This window comes from Aythya ferina (assembly GCF_964211825.1).
Source record: "Aythya ferina genome assembly, chromosome: 1".
Taxonomy (NCBI): Eukaryota; Metazoa; Chordata; class Aves; order Anseriformes; family Anatidae; genus Aythya; species Aythya ferina.
The window spans coordinates 88,909,254-88,935,458 of record NC_140296.1 but is presented as its reverse complement, the minus strand read 5'-3'; the positions used below and the strand labels follow the sequence as shown (position 1 = coordinate 88,935,458).

The window sequence follows — 26,205 nt, the reverse complement described above, 5'->3', positions numbered from 1 at the left end:
CTTGAGAAAAAACATGAGCTATTTCACTGCAGCAGGCTATTAAATTACTTTAATTTAGTCTCAAACTAGCTGTGTGGATCAGACTACTGCTGTACCTCTATGGGTTCATGGCAACGTTGTTATGCATTTAGCCATGACACGACAGACAACCAATCAATAGTCCCAAGAAAACAGACGCCTGTTTCACCACACTGAATAATCCATGTCAGCAAGAGCAGAAGCCACTAACTAAAAATACTCCACAGAATTATTGGCCACACGTTGCTACTGCTAACATAAAAAGGCTTTGAAAACATTTTCTCCATGAAACCTGTTGCAAGATCCAAGTGGAAAAAAGCCACAGCGAGATCAGACACACTATTTTTCAATAAAAGGAAATGCCCTCACATGTAACAGAAAAGAGATGGCATAGGAGAACAAATACATAGTAAGAATAGCTCAAACTTTTTCTATATGATGTGTATGAGCTTAGTGATTGTTTGAAGCACACTAAAAATTAAGACAAAGTCTCAACTTTGCTTAGGAGTCAAGGGCAGGATTTCTTGTACGGTCACTATTTAGTAAACGATACTCAAACCATTACTGATAAACTGGAGAATGTCTAAAAATCAGCAATTTTGAAAAACAGCATTGAGAGCAAAAACTGGCAAAGAAAAATGCTTTAAACTCATTATTTTCTTAATTTATGAAAAATCCAATATGATGAGGTATGCAGGCATATGCTCATTTTATTCAAATTGCAAGTATGTCCTACATGTAGCATTTTCAATAGTCTGGATTTTGACTGTCCAACAGAAATGCTGCTTATTGAATAAAAAGATGCAAATATATATTTAATTTTATATATATATACGTATATACTTGCATATAGGCATACAAGTGACACAGACCCTACATTTTTCAGAATGATGCATCTTTAAAATCAAACCTCAAAGCCATTAGAGCAGAGTTTTTAAATGTCTTCTGTCAAAGAATATTAAATGTTAACAATGAGACACAATTAGAGTTAAGACACTGTTTGAAGTCAGTGATAGACTTTCTGGGAACCCTTAGGACTTAAACGTGCTCCTTGAAAACATACCGCATGACAAAGATCTTACCCAATTAAACACTAAAAAATATATACTTATGGTAAAAGAGAGAAAAATCTTCTCATTTAGCATTCTTTTATACTCGACTAAGAACAGAATTTCCTCACACACATCATGAGTTTTCTCTTTCTGCATGTTTCAGTTGACATCCACTAGAAAGAACCTCAGCGTGATGGAGCAGCCATCAAGCTATTTGCAGTTTTATGAGGAATCCAAACAGACTTGTCTCTTCCTGAAAACAAGGCTACTTCTCCTAGTCAATATATATATATATACACACATATAGTTTCAATTTGCTGGAAATGTAAATGTCACTGTCGGTACAGGTGTCATCTCCAACGTGTGAACCCCAGTTTACATCTTCTTGCCTTCAGGAATCACCAATGTTCACCTACCTTTCTCTGCCAACTCAGTGAAAGTGTTTTGTTTATATTCTATAACAGTGTGCACCTTAGCACACTGAACACATATGTTTGAATGGAGTCAGTGATACAGATTACATACTCTTTCTCGACTGAGTCCAGACCTGCTGGTATTTAACCACTAGGACAACTCATACCTCTCTGCCCATAGCCAACAGCATCCTTCGCCATACCATTTCAAAGTGCCCATTGCTTTTCAGTAATGACATCCCCCCCCCCAGACACATATACAGACATATTGAATAAAATAGGATCAGTCAAAATGCTCTTCAAGTACAGCCATTAAAATGCAGAGGAAAAAAAAACCACTGACCCTTTCACAAAAGTGTCTGATGTGCCTCCTGATTTCACCGCTGTTAAATTCTTAGCTTCTTTGATGAGGACTTCTAATATACCCCCAGATGGCAGATGAGTCTCTCCCTTTTTTCCTTTTTTAAAGCTCTTCTTTCCTACATATACAACAGAGTTGCAACATCATTATCATAATCAGAAACTATACACTGAAAAACTGATTTGGACATCTAAGTTCTCTTGGCTGGATTATTTCACTCATTTCCTTCAGTGGGATTAAAACATTTCTTATGAGCAGATCCTGATTGTCAAGGGTATAGAAACTGAAAAGGCAAGGGCAGAAAATCACTCCATATTTGATAAAGAACTTGACTGTATAACCAGATATCCCTTGCTGCAAACAACTGGATATCCTAACTGAAGTCCTTTCTGAGTGTAATCATTGGTGTGTTACTATGCTGAACAGAAAGAACTGCACATCCTGTAAGCCCCGATCTCTTTTCAGAATCTAATTCCATCTCTGATGCTAAAGCAGTCCGACACCACAAGCAAGGTATGTAACATCTGTCCCAAAATTTAAAATGCAGAAATATACTGTGTATATTCCTTTTGTAAGGACAAACTGCTCCTCTCCTCATACTCCATGGCAAAGGACATGGTGCTGCATTTGAACAGCTACATGAGGACACATGTACTTGTTGATGCTGTGGATTCTAAAGGAGGTATAATCATGGATCATGCACGCTGTTTGGGACTGGAAACATCAGAAGAAAAAAAGGATGAAGAGTGATATTAAAGTGATACTAATTAAAAAAATGCAGTGTATGTCCATACTTTTCAGGCAGCAATTAGCTTTCAAGAGATAAAACCTTGGGATTATTTCAAGCAGAGGGAATATCATTTGTCAAGAAAAGAAAAAAGAAAGAAAAAAAAAAATTAAAAAGTATCTTTTATACCTATCTAATCCTAATGCTAAATAGCAATATTGTCACTAAGAAAGAACTCTTCTTGGACTACCTGTACCTGGTACATCTCAGGTGCTATCCAGTGACTGATTTCTCTTTAGATGATTGCTGTTCCTCATGCTACTACAATGCAAGGAGTAAGTAACTGTATTATCCATTGCTCACTACTAATGAAAATAATGGCTTGCCCTAAACAATTCAAATAACATTTTACAGGATTGAATTAGAAGTGTAATACAGCAAAACTGAACAGAAGTTAAAGAAGCATGAAAAAGACTTAAAATGAGGAGATAGGTAAAGTTATAGACAATTAAGCAAGAGGAACTAAGGGAAGTCTGTTACTTTGATCAGCTATACACTGTATGTAGCCAGCTGAACAAAGAACACACAGACTACAATTTAGAAGATTTATTTGTATGTGGCTGTAGTGTTAGGTCAGAGGTTGGACTCGATGATCTTGAGGTCTCTTCCAACCTAGAAATTCTGTGATTTTGTGATATTAACTAACGTCTGAGCATTTTTTAATTAGGTCAAATCGATGCACCAATACTTGACTATGGCACACTCCTCTTTCCCTTCCCTCTCCTTAGGTCCAATGTAACAGAAGAGGATAGAGGAAGAGAAACATACTCATGACTCAAAAGTTACACAGATAAAGACAACTAATATATTTAAGTCTAATTTCAATCTTCTCTAATTCCATTACTTCACACTAGTTGAGAATTTTTAATACCCAGGGGGATGGTATCATAAATTGCCATTAATGTTTGCTTTACCTTGAAACTGTCCTAGAGGAAGCATTAGGTTTCTGTCTGGGGGAATGTAACGTAAAACAACTGTCAGCTCTCCTTTATACTGAAGTCCAACATCTGTTGCAACCTCCACCTGAAAGGAAAAAAAAATAATGAAAAAAACATAAATCCAGCTAAGGTTAATCATTCACTTTCTCCATTTGATATTTTATTGTACCTATACTGTTTGAAATGTTTCTTAAATATATCAAGATTTATCTTCCTGCTTTCACATAATTTAACATTTCAGATTGAATACAATCGCATTTTAGAAAACTTTATGAATCAGAGAGTTCAAGCTCTCAGAAGAACAAAGCTACACGGCATTAGACACAGTGCAGAGAACAAAAGCAGGAAGGAGAGACCTAACATGAATGAGTGACGCAAATAAACAAAGAACTTGAACTTATTTCTGAAGAAATAAACTGTAGCTAATTTAAGCTGACATTCTGATGGCCTTATTTACCCCAACTGGGTTTTAAATCCATAATTGGTTTAATTTATTTTAGAAGTGTCACTCTTGAGTCACTCTTGAAATAGAGATATGGGGAACTATGACAGCAGAAGAGAGCAGAATCCAGCTCTGAAATAGAAAACTAAAAACTAAGGTTATTCTCAGTGTCCTTTTCCACCCAATATTTCAGGTTCCTTTTCTTTTGAAATGTTTGAATTTTGCCCAGAAACAACACACAATAGTCTTTAGAAGTAGCACGATGGCACCAGTGACTGATGCCAGTTGCTACAACAGAGGACAAAATAAAAGCTGTAGCAAATGGCTGTGGAATAATTTTAACAACAAGAAATCATGATTTAAATCTTGCTAGTTAGGCAGTTCATTTAGGGCCTGAACTATGTAGGTTTAGCATCAAATTTCCCATAAAGTCAGCAAGGATTATTTTTTCTGTTTTACTGGTAGACAAATGACAGCATAAGTTCTTACATCAGGAACAATTTGCCAACCTTCCCCTCTCCAAAGCCGCATATACCGTGACTCTAGACTCTGCTCCCCTCTTTAACCACAGAACTATTTTCTGATTTAACCATACTCCTCTTGAAAACAGGCCACGCAGTGCTCATAGAAAAAAAATAGGTCTTAAGTCTCCAACACTTTCACTAAGGCAGCTAAATGATTCATGATAAAACAAAGCAATGTAGTAAAACACAGGGAATATTTCACTGCCATTCCTTTCTATATCATGCAATTCATATGGGAGAACAGCATGTAACTTGTTTGTATGCTAACCTGTACTTTTTTTTTTATTTATTTCAAAATGCAATAATTAATCTTTCAGAAACAATATTATCTTTGCCAGACAACAATCTTAGCAGCATTTTAAGTTCAGAAACATAATTTGTAACAATGTAGGAAGCAGACAAGACTAATTTTGTGTTTGCTTTCTTTGGTAAAAAAGAAAAAGTTTAAAAGTCCTTTTAACAGCTTTGGAAATAACCAGACAAGACCTTCCAGTTGGAATGGCTAAAATGCTTAACACATCATTACTATTTTTCCTGAGCAGGACTGTCTCAGGACTTTTTTTTTTTTTCTTGTTAGATTAAAAGAAACCACCCATAGAAAGCCCCCGGAGACTGAACGGAGAAGACAAAGAGATTACTGCATGAAAAGACACTCAATTTCAGACCAATGTTGCATACAAAATGTAAGCGAAACAAATACAAGATACATCGACCATGGTAGAATACTTGGTACTAAATAAGAGCAACATCTAACACCAGCCAAGGACATAACAGAGACGCAGCAGACATTTAGTCTACCCCAAGCATAGACCCAACAAAAGCAAACTACATGATGCAAGTTGGGTGAAAGTTCTCCAAGTTATCCAAGAAGGATAGTATAATCCTCGCCCAGACACAGCACTGACTGGAGTTTTTTTTGTCTTCATTAGCCACCTTCTCTTCCTGGTATCCCATCCCCCTTTTGGGCTACGAAGGAAAAGCTGATGGTCACTCTCATTAATAAAGCTAAACGAGGAAACTAGGAATGATCTTCCATGCCAGTTTTAAAGCAGGAGGTGTCCAAATGTTAAAAGGAGGCCAGTTTCCTTATGTATTTTCTGGCTAATTATTTACTGAGGTATAAATTTGTGATGGCTTAGCACCAAAAAGGGCTATACCAGGAAATTATAAAGCAATCAGACTCATCTGACATTTGAGGATAAGACACAAATCAAACAGTCCCTTCTAAACCCTAAATATAATATTTCTTTAAATATAATGAACACAGAACAAAGGAGTCATCTGAGTCTATCTCCACGTCATCTGCAGTACAATCTTCAATTTTTCTACAACAAGAAAAATAAACTTTCTGAAATAGCAATTTAAGCCCCTGAAATTCCTAGGGATTCCAGCTGCTGCAGAAGCAAACAACTGAGAAGCCTTTAATTCTCGAGCTTACAAGAGCTCTTTGAATCTCTTCCAAAAATAAACACCTTTGCCAAAGCAGGGGGTGCCTTAAAGATGGAAGTCATCCTATCCTTAGCTAAGTACAGTGAAAGTCCTATTTCATAAACCAACTGATTTGCCTGATGAGAAGCCTCATCTTACACCTTCCTAGTCACAGTGAATAAGAGCTTAATAAGTCATTTTGTTACCGCTGAAAAGTGTGAAGCACATTGAACTGAAACAAAAAAGGTCTTTTGCTTTACTGAACTGTTCAGGGTTGGATGGGGGGGGTGGCAAAGAAGCTCCTTGGTTCATCTGCTATTTTCTGGAAGAAAAAAATAAATCAATTTCTTTACAAGTTCATTTTTCCTCTGCAGTTTGTTGCAAGACAAACTTATATATTATTTAAAGTGCTGGGTTTTGTTTGTATAAGTGGCCAACCAGATAAAAAGTTTTCATGAAGACTTCTGGAACGGTGGGTTTTGATTGAATAAAACACAAAGATACTATTTTTATTGCCACATTTGACAATCACAGAGTCACCATTTTACAAACGTGTTCCAAAGGAAAAATAACTAAGCCTTGCTAAATTTGCTTCTCAGCAGTTTCATTGGCCCCTGGAAATCCTTACCTTGGGCTGGAGCACAAACCACTCATCGCCCTGATTTTCAAAGTTCCAGGAATCGAATGGAATTTCCACTTCTCCAAGAAAGCTGTTGCGTCCAAATCTGTCATAGTGCCAGACAGAAAGCTGCAGGGTCCTGGTTTCTAGCTGCGTATGACTGATGACATACTACCAACAGAAAAACAGAAAAAAGAACCCTCAGAATAAGCACAAATAATAGTTTCCATGGAGCCTTTTACAGCAATAGCTGAATTTCATGAAGCCCACAGCAGTTAATAAATGGAGCATGAAAGAGAGATTTGTTTTCATTGCAAATAAGCTGTCTATAGCTAGAAATCTCACAGGGAACTGTTAAACCTCTTTTCTTTTTTTTTTTTTTTTTTTTTTTTTTCTGTATTACTTACTGGGTATTTATGGCTATAAAGTAAATAATTATGATTAAAACAATCATCCTGTTAATTCCGTATAGCTTATGTAAAAGAAGTAGATCAACACCAAAGTTTATTTTGTAAGAAGCCCCACTGGATCTTTCATCCCTAAAGAGAGGTTGCTGTACACTGTTTTCTTTTCCTATTCAGTTTTATCTTTGTAACTTGTGAAAAATTATTCTGAAAACAAGTAAAACCATATCTGCAAAGCATTCACCAAAATGTCTCAGTAGCACCTTTCATGCAGCTTGGTTGAAAGCTATTAAAAACTCCTCTGAGGTAGCAACATATTCTAGCAAATATATAGAAAATTATAAACATCTGGAATTCTTGCTCTGCTTTCAGGGAAAGGCCTACTAATTCCATGAAATTCACCCTTCTTCTAGTGTTAATTGAGGAGATCCAGATGTCTTCTTTTCTGTTTGTTCTCAGGAACAATGTCTGGACATAGACGTGTTCTCCAGAAGCTGAAACATTCAAGTCAGTTGGCTAGCCACACAAGTAGGCTATTAATGCATAGATATGTCTGTAATGCTCATATCTTAGATGCCAACTGTGAGAGCTGCACTATTCAGCAATACTAGAATACAAGCCAAAGATGGAAGATATAGATGTATTTTTTTCTTCTCTCTTTTTTTTTTTTTTTAATGGCAATACCAGTTGCAGCAAATAGATCTAGCTCTCATTTACATATCAACAATACAAGTAAGCCCTCTTTGACACAATCTGCATTTTAAGCAAGCTGCTAGGTCCTATTCCTGCAGTTCCCTACTAGCAAACACGTTCAGTGCTAACTACATTCCCTGCTAAAAAGAGTCTAACACCTTTTTTTTTTTTTTTTTTCTCCCCTCCAGTTCAGGCAAATCTTAACTTTACTAGAAACCATTTAAAAATGAGGCTGTGCAGGCTACTCTCCCTTGGAAAGCAGCCTGGCCAGACCAAGTACATGTATGTGTAAGTTTGCAAAATAGTTTTGTAGCCAGGTTAGGTCAAGTACACTGGCCAAGGAACATCTATTAGCATCTATTATATGAAACTTATTTACTTAATCACTGAATTTCCCTTCAGAGTCTTTCAGGATAATACAGGAAAGTTTCTGGCTTCATGACAGCTGGCTGGGATGACTCTTGTCGGTTGACAGCAAGCAGAATCACCAGGAGCCTGCGGTCCAGGTGCCAGGCAGTGAGCTGGGCATTCACACTCTACCATTCAGCCCTACACCACAAAGCCAAGCAGATAAATAAGCAGCTTGTGAGGAGCACAGAATCTTTCCAGCCTCTGCAGGCTGGACATGAGTATGAGAAAAGAATTGAAAGATCACGGGCACTTGGGCTCCACCAGTCAAGGCAGTAGTCTATCATTTTCTTTTGCAACATAAAATACACTTCAATCAGCTTTTTAGGAACACAGTAAAATGCCAACAACAGCTTTGCTAGCTATCAAAGAGCTTTTACTGCTAAAGGTTATTTTCTCTTAGAACTCAGTTAGACAGGATTTTTTAAGCTAGTTCTACCTCAGTACAGTTGTAACTTAAGGTTTTCAAAATCTTTAAGGTATGTATAAGAACTCTGAGCTCAGGTTAGATGGGAACATCAACAGTTTTGGAAGAGATCCATGGAAAGTAATGTAAGTTTTACCTGTAGAGGGGAGAACCAAACAAAAACAATTCCTCAATGCTGAAAACCAGAAATTAAAACTCATAGGATTCCTAGATGTTTTGCTTAAATACCTTCCCTTTGGGGCATCACTTCCAAAGTCTAATCCCCATACTGGAGCACTTACAGAAAATGCCTGTGAGCACAAGTAGAACATTCATCACAGCCCATGAGAGAGACAGTGTTCTCACCTTCAGCGTTTCATTAAATTCTGGATTGGTGCTGTTACTTTTAATTTTGGTCTTGCGTTTACTTTGGCGGGACTTATCAGGCAGGAGGTATGCTTTGACATATCTGCAGATCAAGTAGTAAATTATTAGCAAGGAATAGAAATGACTAGTTTGAGCAAGGACGTGCCATTCCTGCATCAGTAAAATATATGAGGAAATTAATTTTTGCAGTCTAAACAACACACACATGTAACAGACTTTGTGAAACATGGAAAGGTATGGACTTTATCTAGAAACATTGCGATGTTGTTCTGATAGGCTCAGAGTAACAAAAGGGCTAAATTAATTTACAGAACTAATTTGCAGAAAGCTTTTCTAGCACTTCAGCTTTTGTAGTATATGATTACTGACTGATTATATCTGACAACACATACACTGAAAATACAGGAGAATTAAAAACTTTCTACCTTACATATAACAGGATTAGACATGATTAGAGATATAAATTATTAATTTCTAACTATGAAAGAGTTTACATTATGTTCTGAAAACTAAGAATACTTGGAAAACTAAAAAACCCTCACAAAACACAGTCCTTGTAAAGTGAATCTATGGATTCACAGCATGAAAACCACAAAGCTATTACCCTCCCTCCCTCTGAAACACCATCATATACTTTAGTGTTGCTTCTAAAAGTAAGAAATCAATTCAGTCTCCCTATGCATTCATATTTTTTGTCCTTTTGCAGAGATTGCTAGCAAACAGGTTGATAATTTAAGTAATACTGTTTCCCCAGAATATGTCCATGTTGCCCTAAGGAATATATCGGAAATACATTTCCCACAGGGAATCCAAAACCAACCATCACCCAAACGCTGGCTTGTAGCAACTGGATATTATGAATTCCCAGGTTTGTATCACAACCCCAGGCTACATCACTGATGACTACAGAGAGCAATGTGTCAGACAACAGCCCTAGCGGGGCCTAAAAAGGAATTTTCTGTGCTTACGGATCAGTCCTTTGCTTTTTCTCATCTGCAACAGCCAGGTTTCTGCAACTTTTCACCAAGATGTTGAGGGCACCTGTTTTGTAGCTGTAGTTGATTTGGAGAAGGATTTCTCCACTGACCTTCACGTTACCATAGTCACCAGTTTCACTATATACGCTCAGCATGCTGTTTATGCTTGTCTGGAGGGAGAGAGAAAGGACTTAGAAGCTTAAACAATTTTTATTTCCCGAATCTGCTCTTTCATTCAGCCACAACCCTGCAATACTGTCTCCCTTGTTAGGACTTGCTATGAAAAGAGACATAGGATAGAAGAGAAATGCTACCTGAGTCTATTTGATGTAAAGGGAGTAGGAACTGCAACTAGCATAAATAGCATAAATGTCTGTCTAGACTGTTGATGTTTTTTACACACAGGACTCAAATCTATTTATAAACATGACTTAATCTAAATTACTGCCATTTAATTCATGCATGAGCTGAAGAGCAGTCAGGCTACATAAACTGTAAGCTCACATAAGTTCTAAGCAGATAAAAATGACCTCACTGCCTCCGCTGTCCACCTGATTTTTACTGAGTCTCATGAGATAACTGCTGACAGAACCATTAGAAAAAGTTATAAGGATGATTCCTGTAATGAAGATGATAAAAAACATGTTTGGTTAAAGTGACACCAATCTCCCATATAAGCAAACTGCCGATACCCATTGTTTACGCAATTTTCCTAAAGCCAGAAAAGGTTTAGCAAAAATCCCACAAAATTTTCCACTGTGGCATAATATATTGCAACCCAATCTCTTTTCACTGATACCCTATGTTATATTGTTATGTGGATATACTCTTTCAAAAGATGACAATCAGGAAAGAACTAAATGTTTTTAAAGAAAATTGGAGCAATGTGCATACCACTGGAACCAAAGGCATTCCAGAAATCTGGTGTACATTTTGGTTTGAGTCCTTGAGCAAGACTGTTCAAGAACATGCATAACCATATAAATCCTATCACACAGGAAGCTTGCAAGACAGACAGGCACAGTCTTGAACACAGAGGGATAAAAGAGAGAAACCTTCAAAGTTAAGCAGAGGATTGAGGAGAACTCACAGTATCACCATCTGTTTCAGGCACATTTAAGTAGGTCCATTTTCTGTCAGAGGCTTCTGGGAAGTTCTTTAAAGAAGGCAGTGGAAAAGGTCAAGAGAAAAGAGCATTAGGTAGCTGTAATAGGAAAGAACAAGTGCAGTGAAAAAGCTTTACTGATACAGACAGGTAAATAAAGTTTGCATTGCAAAGCCATAGTGAGAGAAAAGGAAAAAGGCATGACCAAATCAGAGGAAATGCAAAGTGTTTTCTATATACATCAAGTATTGAAGGGCACTGAAGGGCACGTGGCTCAAAGTAATAAAATCGAATTGAAGTATCTGCTGTATCAAAAGAAAAAAAAATATTTTAGAACACCAACTCAGCAAATTTCAGCAAATTCGGGTTTGTATTAGATTGTATTTGGATGTCGTCGATTTATGTCCCCATGAACTTAATTCTTTTTTAATCTCATTAAAAGGTGAGCATTCATATACTGCAGAGTTGGTCCCTTTGTAAAAAAAAAAAAAAAAAAAAAAATGCAGTTTCTCTGTGGAGTTTGTAATGATATGTGAAAAAACATATACATGTTTAAACATGTCACTCTGGGGGGAAAAAAAAGTACGGTAACAGAATGATGGGAAAGCATTTACCACCTCTGCTCATTTGAGCAATTTCTGGCAGTCTAATGAATTCATGGGAAATTAACTACATCTTGAGCTACCTCGTTCCCTAGCAGCTAGAGGGAGGAAGGAAGGACAGAGTTTAAAGGAAGGGCCACACAAAAAGAACTGGTCTGTGACAATGCAGATCTCCAACCATCTTGTCTAAAGGCTCAGCAGCAAAGAAAGCTGGAGTGATAAGCAGGCTTGTGTCAACATGATGAACAGCAGGGGAGATTTAGAAACTAAACAAGCAATCATTCTTAAAAAATTAAAAAAAAAAAAAAAAATCCAAAAAAGTTAATTTTATACATAATGTAGAAATAATAAACAGCAAAAATTTCATAATTTTTGTATTTTTCTTTTTGTTTGTTTTTCTAATTTGGGCTAGCTTTCTTTATAATTTCTTTTAAACAACAACAACAACAACAAAGAAGAAGAAGAAATAAAGCTTGTCCTTTTATTACATTGTATGGTTGACTGAGATTCTGTGAACAAGACTGCAGGACAATTAGCAGCACACACTGATAAATGTGTCATATTTCTTCCTATTCTTAACACGCCTCAAGCTCAAGCTAAATTTCAGCCTTTACCATTTATGCACTCCCACCTCTAGCACAGATAAAATGGGTATCCTTGGGCACTGTTAGTGAACTCAAAGATCCCAGTATGTGCTACAAAATGTCAACATTATCCCTGTAACAGGAAAATAACAGTGCATGTGCCCACCTCAGAAAACTAACAAGGTTACACCAACATGGGGAGGGAGAATAGTTATTCTTCTGAATCCAAGTATTCTTTTTCTTTATCTTTAGGTACATTGGTAGTAAAGGGGCAATGACCGGGAAAACAAACAAACAGTTCTAAACAAATAGATGACCTCTGATGCTAGAATTTATGCAAATGTAATTTCTGAATTGCATTCAGAAAACAAATCCACAAACAAAACAACATATATTCAGTAGAAATATTTGACATATTTGACATATTTACACATGCTAAATGCAATATCCTTGGGAAATCTACCTATTTTCCACTTTCATAGTAAACAATCACTACATACATGTATGGAGGTTGCTGAGCCTCGCTTTAGCCCCTCACTAAGAATTACATTTGTTTTGCATCTCTTATCGGTGCAGTAAGACACTGGAAAAACTCAGATTTATTGACGTGATGGTCCTTGACAACAACACATTAATGTGTTTAGGAGAGGAATCAGTGAAGGATGCAGGGAAAATGCAATACAAAGTTCATGTATTAGCTTTGGGTAAACACAGGCAACAATACTCTAATGCTGAGATGCAATTCCTGTTCAGTGTCACTTTTCATTCCCATTTTTAGCTCACACGCAATACAGGCAGATTTAAGTGTCTTTACCCTCTTGAAATAACCTCAAATAACCTCAATAACCTCTAACCTCAAATGCTTACTGTTAGAATACCTATGCAGTACTTTAAATATCGTATTTAATAAAAAAGATGCAGTCAGAACCTACTTTTCAATAACAACATTACTTCAATGTGACATAATAACGTAGAGAAAATTCTCTACAACACAGAAGGCTCAAAGGCATACAACAAGCAGAGAAAAGGCCAAAATAAGAGAGAGAGGGAATAACTAGTAAAACACACTTAAAGAAAGTCACAAAGAACCTGTAAAACTGACCTGCTCCAGCAGGGAGCAGCAGCTTTGCCATTCAAAACTTCTCCATTAGCATAGGATGCAAGGACATTCATTTCAGGGTGAATACAAAGAAACAAGAGCATTGAGATCTGAGATTACCTCAAACCTACAGCAGAAGAAAAGCTGTTCTCTGCTTAAGAAAAAGGTCGAAGGGAAATCTACAGAAACAGACAAAACCCAATGCAGAGTACTACCTACAGCACGCAGATGGAAGGTTCTCTAAATGCCGTCCCTCAGTTAATGGGCTAAACTAAGAAAGCACTTAAGCACCTGCAACCCTCATATCAATTTTCAAAGGAAAGAAAAATAATTCTGCCTACAGAATCAATGGGACCAGCAAGGACTGAAGACAGTGAGTCACAGTCAACCTCAGGGAAGTGGGTTATGTTAGACCAATACCAAAAAAGCTACATTTACTCAGGTCTGATTTGGTGCGAAGTGCCACACATCCCTGTTGCATCTGTTTCTGTGAATTACAGAAATTAGAACGGAAAACAGTCTGGACGTGGTCAGATCTAAAATACCACAATACTCTTCAATGGCAATTCTCTCAGCTCTTTCTCCTCCCCAGGTAAGCTGAGCTTGTGTTCAGCCAACACCATCTCTTTGGGATCGAGAATTGAAACGAGCATTCCCTGGGTGTTACCTGCATGGAAACTGATGCAGATACAGTCTAGAAAGGACAGCTCAATGATTGATGTCATGGACCGTATTACCTCTTTCCTTTTAGTATAAAACTCCTCAGGTCTCTTCATCCTCCTGAACTCTCTCATCTTCTTCGTGTTTGTTGCAGCTTACTGGTACTCTGTGTGCTCACCAGAGCTATTCTTAGCACAAGGCATGAAGAACAGTGGCCAGAGAGGGCTCTGTGACTTTACTGAAGATGCTATGAGTTGTTCACATCCTGCATGTCAGGCCCCAGAAATGTGCAACACAGCAGGTATTTATAAGCATATTAAAGGCTATTTTTATCAATTATTTTCTTTCCCAGTGAATAACAGACTGTAAAAAGTGCTACAGAGGGCTTGTTATACCAATTTTGTTGCATCTCAAGCACCTGTAACAACCTGAAAATGCAACCATCCTTTCAAGACCAACACTAAGCTGCAACAGTTAGATAACCGTGAGACTCGAACAGATGATTTGCATTATATAGTTGGTGGGCATGACAAAAGGGAAAAAAAAAAAAAAAAAAGTATGGCAGAAAAAAATACAATTATTTCAGGAAATAGAAAAGTTGTCACAAATCCAACCCCAACACCTCATGGAGAATGGGAGAAGCTAGGCTGGGGGGTGGACAGAAATAGCATGCATGCAAATGCACAAACAACTATTTGTGTCCCAAGAAACTTAACATTTGGAAAGTTAAATCAGATGGCAGATCACACCACAGCCTTGCTCTCTTCATTTCAAGTAAATTAAGATTAAGTTCTCCTCTGCAAAACTGAGTAGTCACATACTGCAAACATCTATGGTTTGCCTTCCCAAACATCAGTTTGGTAGTAACTTGAATATGTAGAGAAATCTGCAAATCAGTACATGACATGGTTCTTGCTTTCCATGTGCTCTGCAGAACAGCATCTTAGCTTTGAATGGCATTAAAAATATAAGAGTCAGAAAAACTATCTAAAAGTTAAAGGATGTTTCCCAAGTGCAGGATGAAAAATGATCTGTTATAAATTGTTAAGAAAACTACTAAAATATAAAACAGAATGTTGCTAAGTGGTATGATGTTAAACTCCATTTTGGAAGAATAGTCTTACATGAGATGAAAAATCATCTGTTTTCCACTCAGGAACTTACTCTTGATAATGCACTTGTCAGATGTCCATGTTTCCTTGAATAACGAGAGGCCACTATGTCATCAATATCTTCTTCTGTTTCATCTAGGTAATCCTATATGACAAAAAAAAACAACAGGGAATTCAGTCATTGTGTTCTGCTCTATATTTAGTCAACCAAATTGGTTTTGTTTCATGTATTTTCTACTTCAGGAAGATGGTACATGATGCATTCAAAATTCTAATCTCTAGAGGGATTTTGATTTACATTTTCCACATCTTTGCACACACCAGAAAGGGAAAAGAGGTCACCAGGATTTCAGGTTTCAATTGCCTAAGAACTGAAAAAAAATGTCACACGTTTCCTGACTTCTTCTGTAGGCATATAACTCTGTATGCCCAATAACTGTACTAATAAACAAAATCCACTTCCACACCTGCTAACAATCCCCTTCAAATTACCTTATTTTACTTAGTGCTATTAGCATTCAGGAGTTTTGGTTTGGAAATGTTAAGAGGGACGTAGTCAGCATTTTTCAAATCTTAAAAAAAGGAACCAGTAAATTAAGCTCTGATATCAGTCAGGGGATCACTGATACTGGCTTACCTGAAGCCATTTGTAGTCAGAAGCTACCACCAATAGATGACTGATGTGGTTATAATCCAGGTTCCATGTTTTTATTGGGTTTATTTTTACAATCCAGTGATCCAGCTTTCTGATTATTGTCTACATTTATATCAGTCACGCTCTCACACACTAACAGACAAGCTCACAGTTAGTATTACACTTGTACCCCTCCATACTATCTTTGGTGACAGATGAACAGGCAAGGCTGAAAGTCTCAGGTTATTGTCAAACCACATAGAAAGAAACTTGTCCTGACATCATACAAACTGAATGTATTTGAAGTGCAAACAACAACAACAAAAAAACAACAGATGTGTATATTTTTTATAATTATTACTTTCATGTGCTATTTCAATAATAAAAACAGCAGAAAAATCAGTAACTGCACACCTTCATATATATGCTTGAATTTTAATAACACTGAATTCTAACACCTTTAGATTATATCCAGGGAAAAATATTTTCATTTCTCAAATGCAGCGATAAAGTAAAATCCAACATGAAACTTAAAGTTGAACTGACAGTCCTAATAGGATTGTTAACTTGAAGTTACATGAAAAAAATCAGACAGCTATCATCCTATTGAAAGTAGCTTGGAAGTTTCAGGTTTCCTGAAGCCTTGTGGCAGGTATTTTGAGGCCTGCTTTCAGTTTTAATTGAAATTGAATGTTCAAACCCCTTATATCTGCTGTGCAGCTATGAAGTCCCATGTGGTGACTTGCCTCACTATTGCTCACTCATTCTCTCCCTCCCTTAAACTAAGCAGAGATGTAGTGTATTTGAAGTAAGGGGTCTCGGACTTCTGTGCTAATCAGAAAAAAAAACAGAACAGAAAAGAAATGCTGCAGGAGAGTTGAACTGTCACATTTTTTGTAAAGATCTGCATAGTGTTCATTATTAGTATGCATAAAGCTAGCTGTTGCTTCTCTTCTCCTTTCCTCTAGTGACTGTACTGAAATAAAACCAGCTGAAAGCGATGCAAAATTTTCTATTACTACTTTCCAATTGCATTTGTGCATATTTAATGTTGAGCAAGGGGAAATGAGGACAAGCCATCACTTTATTTGGGACCAAAATTCACATACTGAAGCAAAAAATCCTCTTAGCTTCATGTTTTTGCAATGAGCCTCCTCTGTCGGCCTCTTTCCTTTCTGCTCTGAATACGGCACCCCACAGAACAAAGAAAAATCACGGATACTTCACACTCTAAGGAAAAAGTCCATGGAGATGCAGCAAACTATTCTGGGGAGACAGGTTGCCAAATCCTTCAAAAAATAAACAAATAAAACAAAAACAAAAATAAAACAAACAAAAGAACCACTTCACTTCTACTCTCCTCATTGATTTTGTTCCTGCCAATACATCAGGAAGAAGCAATTCTGGTAATACATCCCAAACTTTTTCCTTTACACTGTTGTATACGTATGTGTGGACTTAAAAATAAACAATGCTACAATTTGATTGCTGTATAATTAGATACAGGACAAAAAAAAACCTATGTTTCAGGTTTTGACACTCAAATACTGACAGTGCTTCACAAAGACAGCTAGCTGATCACCAATTTTTGTCTTCAACCACATATATAACATAAAGACAAATGGCTAATATTTAACATAAGCTCTTAAATCATTTTGCACTACTGTGATTATGCTTCTCAGGAGGTGTTACAGAACAGCAGCAACATAATTGGTTAGTGTTATTAGCTTATAAAAGCTTATTAAAGTTAGAGCTGGTAGGACATTAATCTCGAGGTCTCCAGTGGGGGGTTATAAAATGCACGTTATCCAATTACTTCTAATACAGCAGCTGAGCATGTAATGAACACTACTTGGTCAGGAATTCGGCACACACCTTTCTAGATAAGGTGCTCGCTCTTGAGCACAGCCCTATGTTTAACTGTCCCCCTGTACTCCTTGAAAAACACCTCCCACAGCATGCAGGTTTCTGGGCATTGTCCCTTTTCCCTACCAAGAGTAGTATCAGTTAGAGAAGAAAAATACCCATTCAGTCCTCCAGATCATTTCTCTGCAAATTTAAGGGGTTTTATTGATAAAACTGGGAGCAAAGAAGCTAAAAGGCTTTTCCAACCCTGTCAGCTGACAAATTCCAGCGATCTGCTTCTCCTCTTGACATGTGGCACCTCCCACACCACTGCTGCCAACTCCCATCACCTGGGAGTAAGAGCCTAAAGGACTTCAGCCACATCCACCAGCCGGCCAGGAGGAAGGAAGGCATAACTTTTCCCAGACTGAAGGAGCTGTCATTACTTTCATCAGACATCCTCATTTTTGTCTCTTATATCAAGCACCAGAACAGCTAAACTCCAGCAGGAGTTCAACCTTCATCTCAAAACACAGTGAATGCCAGAAGGTAAGACAATGAAGGCAAACACTGAAGGAGTCCCACGCATCAAGCTACCCTAAAAAAAAAACATGGTAACACTGGAGAAAAAAACTTCTTACCAAAGGAAGTGGAGAGCTGCTGAGATGCAATCTGAAATTGCACTTGGAGTCAGCAAAAAAAAAAAAAAAAAAAAAAAACACAACACTGAATACAAGGAAGACAAAAATCAAACAACAGAAAACCACTCTGGACTCAGCATTTCTGGTGTCTGCTTCAGAAAAATCCCTAAGTGTTAACTATCACGCTCTGTACAACTATAGCAGGAAACCAATGTTAGATATTTAAAGTTTTTATTTTCTTATTGCATGCTTTTCTTCTTCCATCTTTCCCAACTTCTTAATAAAGAACACAACTTTTTTCTAAATTACAACCCCAAACATTTATTTTTGAAAGTTTATTTCAACATAAATCTGACACATAGGAATGGATATTTTATTTCTTAGGTAATCAATCCAAAGAAAGCAATGCTGCAGGCAAATTCTCTGAGTGGTTACAAACCAAAAAATAGATGGGAATCCCAACACGTGTTTTCCAGCAACTTCCAAGTATCAAATTCTACAAGAAAGGGAGACAATCCCCATGGCCAATGCCCCCTTGAAAAGATCAGATAGGTAGGGAAGTACTATGAAAACAAACAAAACATTACTGTTGCAGCAGGTAATTTTTTTTTCTCTTCTCTTTCTTTTTTAGAAAAACACACACATTTGGAAACTTCAAAACAAACTATGAAGAAATACTTGAATTACTCCTTTTTTCTCCTCGTGCATATTTAACAAGCTGGTATTTTTTTAATGGAATTGATGCACATCTGCTAATTGTGTATCCTGAATACATGCGTAATACGAGGGGGAAGTTGATCATCAGTTCAGGAAAGGCAGTTCATACAGAATACATAGAAAGAGGCATGAAGATGTATGGGAGAAAATGTTAAACAGGAAGAGATCAGCAACAGTGGTGGAAAAGAAGGATGGAGCTTTGTCTGCTAAAAAAAAAAAAAAAAAAGGTGTGTGGGGGTAAAAACCAGAAACTGATGAAGATTAAAGCCTTGAAAGCATAGCATTTTTCAACATCAGAATTAAAATTTAGGGAAGTAAGAATTAACAGAACTTTGTAGCATGTATAACCTAGTAGCTGAAATTTCTTTTCCAGCCAGTTTTCATTCACTTGAAAACTCAAAAAACAGGAAATTAATAGCAAACTGTTACTCATTGAAATCATTCTACAGCCAACATACTAAAATTATGTTTTTTTAACTACTTGTAATAATATAGTGCTGGTTTTCTAAGTCTGAACAAACATGATTTCTGCTAGATAAACATTCACATATTTATAAACTCACCAGGTCCTCATCTAAGGCACTAGGTACAGATTTGCTTCTTATGCTCAGGGTATCCTCTTTTCCTTCAGAAAAAGACTCACTCAAATCTATTTCAGATCGACTACGGTCTAGAAAAATAAAAATAATGAAAATGTCCATTATAATTTGTATTAAAATTCCTTCTATTTCATCTTGACACTCTTTTATAAGTGTTGTCTCAAATTTTCTTTTTAAGTAAAAAAATCAAAGCTGTATTTCTGCAAGTATCAGTCACAAACTCTATGACAACTGAACGTCAAGATGAAAAATGGAAAAATGTATTTTATGATGCTACTCGGCCTTCTGGCCAACACTTTTTACCCTGCACTGTTCTCTGATGTAATTGTCTCTTATGGACGACACTATAAATCAAACTTTTGACTTTGTCCATTAGACCTATTAGCTTGGAATATTGCAAAACCTGCAGTCCAAGCATTTGTAGTGATGATCGCATCTCACACCACCACCAAACTCCTTCCACCATCTCCTTCAGAATTAAGCAGCTAGAGATACAGCTGGACATAGCAAGTGCTTCTGCCATCACTGGTGTTTGTTCCCTGTGCAGAAAAGGACAAAGTAATTAAGTCTCAAATCCCACACAAGTTTTTTCAGCCCTACAAATCTCTCATCCCATAGTTAATGGCGTAAGAGATTTTACATGTCTTGTAGAAATATTTCCTTAGTCTTCCCCATTAAAATCTTTTGTGGCACTGCTCAAGATATTGAGAATAAAAGTGAGGGAAAGGAATACTTTTAGATCCTATAGGTAGGAATCGGTGAAGTTTCAACTGTTTGTTCTCTACCTGGGCTATAGCAGACATGACAGGAAAGGTCACTTTCCTGAGCTTTATGTCCTTTAAGATCCTCCAGCAAGAAGACCATGAAGAGTCTGAGGCATGCTCCCAGGATGTCTGCAATTTTGTTCAGCATTTATCTGCTTTGGTAACATGAGGCCAGTTCTTAATTACTAAGAAGCCCTTTAATTTATAAGGCAGCAGAAACAGGAGAATCAATGTTTTCAGAAAGAAAGGAGTAGTCGGGAAAGCCTGTTGGGAGTTGCATAATCCTATATTCTCAAAGAAACCCTGATGCTTTCAAGTAGAAAAAAATCTAAGGTGAAGAATGTAACTCCTTTGATTAGCTCTGTGGGATACACCACTAGGCTTCTGCTTTGGGCTAAATTCAGCTGAAACCAAGTAAGCTCTGCTGTCTTTCACAGAGAAAGCTATAAATCTGAACCCACCTTTCAGGCCTGAAGGAGATGACTGAGTAAAAAACAAAAGAGTGCATGGCACTCCTGCCTCCTATTTCAGGTAGAAAAAGGACGATCTCCAGCAACTGTTGCAAAGTGGCTCTGACAGCACCTTCCTGTGCAAGCCTCATTTCCCTAACAGCCTCCAATGAAACGAGGTAAATAACAGCCGAATCAATGGGTTCAGTGCATCATGTGTAAAAATGAAATGACATGAAGGCTATAAGGGACTTGTTCTCTGACAGCTCATTGTTTCTCAGGGTTATCTGTTTCTGGGCAAAGTGGGTGTGAAACATAATTGAAGAAGCATGGCAATATTTTATATAGATTGCACAGAGGTAGTATTTTATACAGTTGACCATGCAGGGAATGATTTAACAAAGTGCAAACACGAATTAAATCTAGTAACAAAACTAAGAGTATGTGATTCACTCAAATACTAACTTTATGCTAACATTATTTTCAATTTTTTCAAACACAAAACATAATAGAGTGGCATAAGCTTAATTGGTAAAAATGAAGAATTTGCAGAAGGAATATCAACAAGTATATGAAACACATTTTACTGTACAGTATGAGTTAAAATCAAAAATTGCAGAGCTGTGAGAATAGGAAATATCCTCAGATGATAAAGGGTGGCAGAAAAAAGGAACACTTAATACTTGCCTGATGACAAAGATACTCTAGAAACTGCAATGGAAGGTGTTCCAGATGCTTTCCTCCTATGCTGCTTCTTTACTAAATCTTCAGGTACACTTTCACTTGCTGGAATAACCATGCCATTTTCTAAGCCAGTGTTCTACCCAATAAAAAAAAATGCACATCCCATCAATACAAAAAGCAAATTTATTCACCATCAGTCTACAAAAGCGTCATTTCTATTAATTCAAAGAACTCCAAAGCTCCTTTAGATCATAATCAAGATATATTCTGTAATAGATTCTAATCTGCGTTGCTTAGCACTGGTCATGAATAAAATTTGTACAAATATGCAATTCATGTGTACTTCCTGTGCTTGCAACAGAAGAATCAGAGCAACACATCAGAAGTGACAGAAGGAAAGTAAAACAAATCCTTTCAATGTTAACTTAGCCTAGAAACTAAAGGAAACAAAAAGAATAAAAATAAAAACTATTGGCTTTATACTAGCATAATAATTTAAGACGGGGTAAAACTAAGTGGACTTGAACTAATTAAATTATGCCAGCATAACTACTTAAATAAAGCTAATATGCTTGATATCATTATGGCTTTTTGCCTTCCTGTAAAGGAATAGCTAACAACATAATTGTATCTAAATTAAACCAGATCTAATGTATCTGAAATCAAGTCAACCCGTGTGCCAAGAAAAATATAAATAAAACAAGTATTAACATATTTACAGCTCCCAAAGCTGTCCTTCATATATACCGATTTGTTTTTAGGAAGGATAATATATTAGAAAAAGTATTTGGAAGCTGGAAAAAATGGATGTGCTCTTTCAATGAGGGTGTGAGCAAAAAGGCTCATCTATTTCTGTCCAAGCATTAATGATAAAAGGCATTACCTCCGACTATAAATTTGACTTTCCTTGTACACTTAGGTCATGGCAACTTGTACAACCCTCTAGAATGATCCTGATTTATTAGGAGCGGTGACTGAAAGACATTCAGGGTGCCCCACCCAGCACACAGCCAGGAACAGCTGCCTGGCAAACTGGCAGGCTGTCCGGGAATGAAGACGACTTCTGCTTCGGGCTGAGGTGAGCCACGTCCTTCTGCTTATTATGAATCAGCCAAGGTTGCTGACTCAGACATGGCTATCCACATCCTTAGAGACATAACAGCAAGTAAGAGGAATCCCATCTTTCTATTTGATAAAATATCTAGTGCATATCAGATGCTATGCCAAAATTTACACAGAGTCCAGTGTCCAAATCCAGAAAAAAAGCTAAAATCGGTATGGCCTGATTTTCTACAAGTGCTGATCTCCTTCCTTTGGAAGTCAGTGGGAGCACGCTGGACCCTATGTGCTGGAAAGTCACATCCTTAGTCACAGCACTTACTCAAGACCCTGCAGTGCCAAAAGTGCTTACTCCCATCCCTTGTGCTTCCCACTTGAAAATCTGTAACTTATTATATAATTCTGGACATTAGCAGCAATTTTTAGACATAAGAAAAACGTTTGCCAAACCACAAACCACACTACTGATAGAGCATGACAAATTCTCTTCTAGTAGATAACTTCACTGGACCCAACAGAATTAAGGAAGAAACAAAATCTTCTCTGTTGAGCTTATCCCTCCTGAGCTACAAATTGATCTAACAGGGCAGATACCAGCCAGACCATCTTGTTTGGCGCCAGCTGTATAGCTGTATTTGGTGTCAGTCCTATGTCAGTGAACTTACCCTGCTATAATCTGCAGTCATGCTGCGTGTGCTCAGTGCTGGAGACCTCGGGAGGGTAGATATGGAAACGCTGCTTCTGTTTGAAGGGCCCACAGCCCCTTTCAGATGGCCTGCAGCAGCTTCTATGTCGCTGCTGTTCAGCGAAAGAGTGCTCCCTCTGGGAAGGAGATAAGAGTAATAAAGCATTATTGCTTTTAGCAGACCATGTAATAAAACAGTGATTAAAACAGTTTACTAGAATTACATCGCCCTGGATGAACTGTGATCCACTGCAAGGAAATGGTCACCTGGAAAGACAAACATAAGCAAGGGTGAATTAATTACTTTATACCTACACCTATTTTCAGCACTTCTGCCAGACATGTAAATAGCCTGTGCAGGCATCTCTTGTCCAGGCTGCCCTCTGGGCTGCAGAAGCTACATTCCTGTGTGTTCGTTTCATGCTCCATTCACATCCCAAGAGTAGGTACAAGGCCTCCTGTGTGACACTTCCCACCAAGCTGCTCCTCATTTTGAAGGAAAACTACCAGACCATGATAGTTCTGGCCATGTCTGCAGCTGATGGTATTGCCTGCACTAACCCTACAGAGTCTAAATTCCTCAGCTGTACACTCTCCTTCCTCTACAGAAAAACAACTGTCCTCACTCCTGCTTAGAAGAGCATTGTCCTATTTGTATTGTGATAATGACTCTTGACCTAAACTGGCTGATTATTTCAACTAGCTTGGAAAGCTGTATGACACTCTTTGCCAGGTTTCCTGTTAGTCAGTAAAAGTGACAAAAAAGAATCTATCATCAGCATACCAGAATCCATTTGCTGTCTAATACCACAACAGGCAGATTGGAAAGCTCATGGAGCAGATCCTCCTGAGAGTCATCATGCAGCACTTGAAGGGGAAGCAGGCGATCAGGCCCAGTCAGCATGGCTTTATGAAAGGCAGGTCATGCCTGACGAACCTGATCTCCTTCTATGACAGAGTGACGCACTGGGTGGATGAGGGAAAGGCTGTGGATGTGGTCTACCTTGACTTCAGCAAGGCTTTTGACACCGTCTCCCACAGCATTCTCCTCAAGAAACTGGCTGCTCTTGGCTTGGACTGGCGCACGCTTCATTGGGTTAGAAACTGGCTGGATAGCCGGGCCCAAAGAGTCGTGGTGAATGGAGCCAAGTCCAGTTGGAGGCCAGTCACTAGTGGCGTCCCCCAGGGCTCGGTGCTGGGGCCGGTCCTCTTTAATATCTTCATCGATGATCTGGACGAGGGCATCGAGTGCACCCTCAGTAAGTTCTCAGATGACACCAAGTTAGGTGCGTGTGTCGATCTGCTTGAGGGTAGGAAAGCTCTGCAGGAGGATCTGGATAGGCTGCACCGATGGGCTGAGGTCAACTGCATGAAGTTTAACAAGGCCAAGTGCCGGGTCCTGCACCTGGGGCGCAATAACCCCAAGCAGAGCTACAGGCTGGGAGAGGAATGGTTGGAAAGCTGCCAGGCAGAGAAGGACCTGGGAGTGATGGTGGATAGTCGGCTGAATATGAGCCAGCAGTGTGCTCAGGTGGCCAAGAAGGCCAACGGCATCCTGGCTTGTATTAGGAACAGCGTGACCAGCAGGGCTAGGGAGGTGATCGTCCCCCTGTACTCAGCTCTGGTGAGGCCGCACCTCGAGTACTGTGTTCAGTTTTGGGCCCCTCGCTACAAGAAGGACATCGAGGTGCTTGAGCGGGTGCAGAGAAGGGCGACGAAGCTGGTGAGGGGCCTGGAGAACAAGTCCTACGAGGAGCGGCTGAGGGAGCTGGGCTTGTTCAGCCTGGAGAAGAGGAGGCTCAGGGGCGACCTTATCGCTCTTTTTAGGTACCTCAAGGGAGGCTGTAGCGAGGTGGGGGTTGGCCTGTTCTCCCACGTGCCTGGTGACAGGACGAGGGGGAATGGGTTTAAGTTGAGCCAGGGGAGTTTTAGGTTAGATGTTAGGAAGAACTTCTTCACTGAAAGGGTTGTGAGGCACTGGAACAGGCTGCCCAGGGAAGTGGTGGAGTCACCATCCTTGGAAGTCTTCAAAAGACTTTTAGATGTAGAGCTTAGGGATATGGTTTAGTGGAGGGCTGTTAGCGTTAGGTTGGAGGTTGGACTCGATGACCTTGAGGTCTCTTCCAACCTAGAAAATTCTGTGATTCTGTGATTCTGTGATTGTTTTCCATAGGACATTTTCTATTAGAAAATATCAAGTACTCTAGGTGAACAATTGGTGCTATAAAGTATATGCTGCTGGTTTTGTGTTTGTAAGTTTGGCCTCTTGAAACAATGAACATTACTTTTAAATGTATTTTAATGTTCCCAGTGGAAGTTCTATTTTCATTTCAAATTTGATTTGCAGCAAAAGTAGAACTTCCTGGCTAATCCACTTTTCTCTCTTTCTCTGCAAACATCAGTTCAGCCATTTGATTTTTCTTCCTAATTTGGAGAATTCTCAAAGAGTCTTGCAAGACAGTAACAGTTCTGCATAAACTCCTACTTACTGCTTCAAACAATTACTGGTCAACAGCAACTGAGGCAGGAACTGCAGTCTTTACCACATGGAAAATACAGCATCAGAGGATAGGGGTACTGCAATTTTGCTGTAAAAAAAATGCTATTGAAACTTAAAGCACATTTTAAGCAAAAATAAGCTTGCTTAATAAATATTTCAGATCTGCAGGCATCTTCATTGTGCTAAACAACATCTGAATTTCACGTTCACTTGGCTTAGCCTGTCATATCATGTTTAGGGTAATTCCAGTAAAAATCTTCTCTACCACAATGGAATTTTTTTTTATCAGAACTATTGCTGAACTGAGAAAATATGTTCAGCTCTCACCACTACACTAAGCAGTGAACACAGATGCTGAATTTGCTGAATTCACATCAGTGGAGTTACTGAAAAAAAGGAATACAGAGGAAAACCCCGAACACCAGGACTGTCTATTGATATTGCACAACCATATCTTGTCCCTTAGTGAACATACAGTAACCTTTTAAGCAATTGCTATTCAATTTATTGTATTAACAATAGTAGATTATGCACAATAAACACACTCCTACGCATGTGCACTTCACATACATGCACTTCTACTTTTTAATCTGATGAATCAGTGATCAA

General features: G+C 38.2%; 1 protein-coding gene across 4 annotated transcripts in view; it reads right to left on the bottom strand.

The window, feature by feature from the left end:
- SYTL5 (synaptotagmin like 5) overlaps nt 1-26,205 on the bottom strand; it is an 88,454-nt gene that overhangs the window by 7,742 nt on the left and 54,507 nt on the right. For 3 of the 4 annotated variants that reach the window (XM_084507178.1, XM_084507179.1, XM_084507181.1), the window contains 10 exons: nt 23,077-23,233; nt 21,356-21,488; nt 19,420-19,526; nt 15,072-15,164; nt 10,948-11,013; nt 9,849-10,027; nt 8,860-8,962; nt 6,592-6,753; nt 3,546-3,654; nt 1,827-1,962 (listed from right to left, as the gene is read on the bottom strand). In XM_084507178.1, the coding sequence (XP_084363304.1) occupies nt 1,827-1,962; nt 3,546-3,654; nt 6,592-6,753; nt 8,860-8,962; nt 9,849-10,027; nt 10,948-11,013; nt 15,072-15,164; nt 19,420-19,526; nt 21,356-21,488; nt 23,077-23,233 (1,245 nt within the window). The remainder of the gene's footprint in view (nt 1-1,826; nt 1,963-3,545; nt 3,655-6,591; nt 6,754-8,859; nt 8,963-9,848; nt 10,028-10,947; nt 11,014-15,071; nt 15,165-19,419; nt 19,527-21,355; nt 21,489-23,076; nt 23,234-26,205) is intronic. The other variant, XM_084507180.1, reaches the window with a different exon arrangement.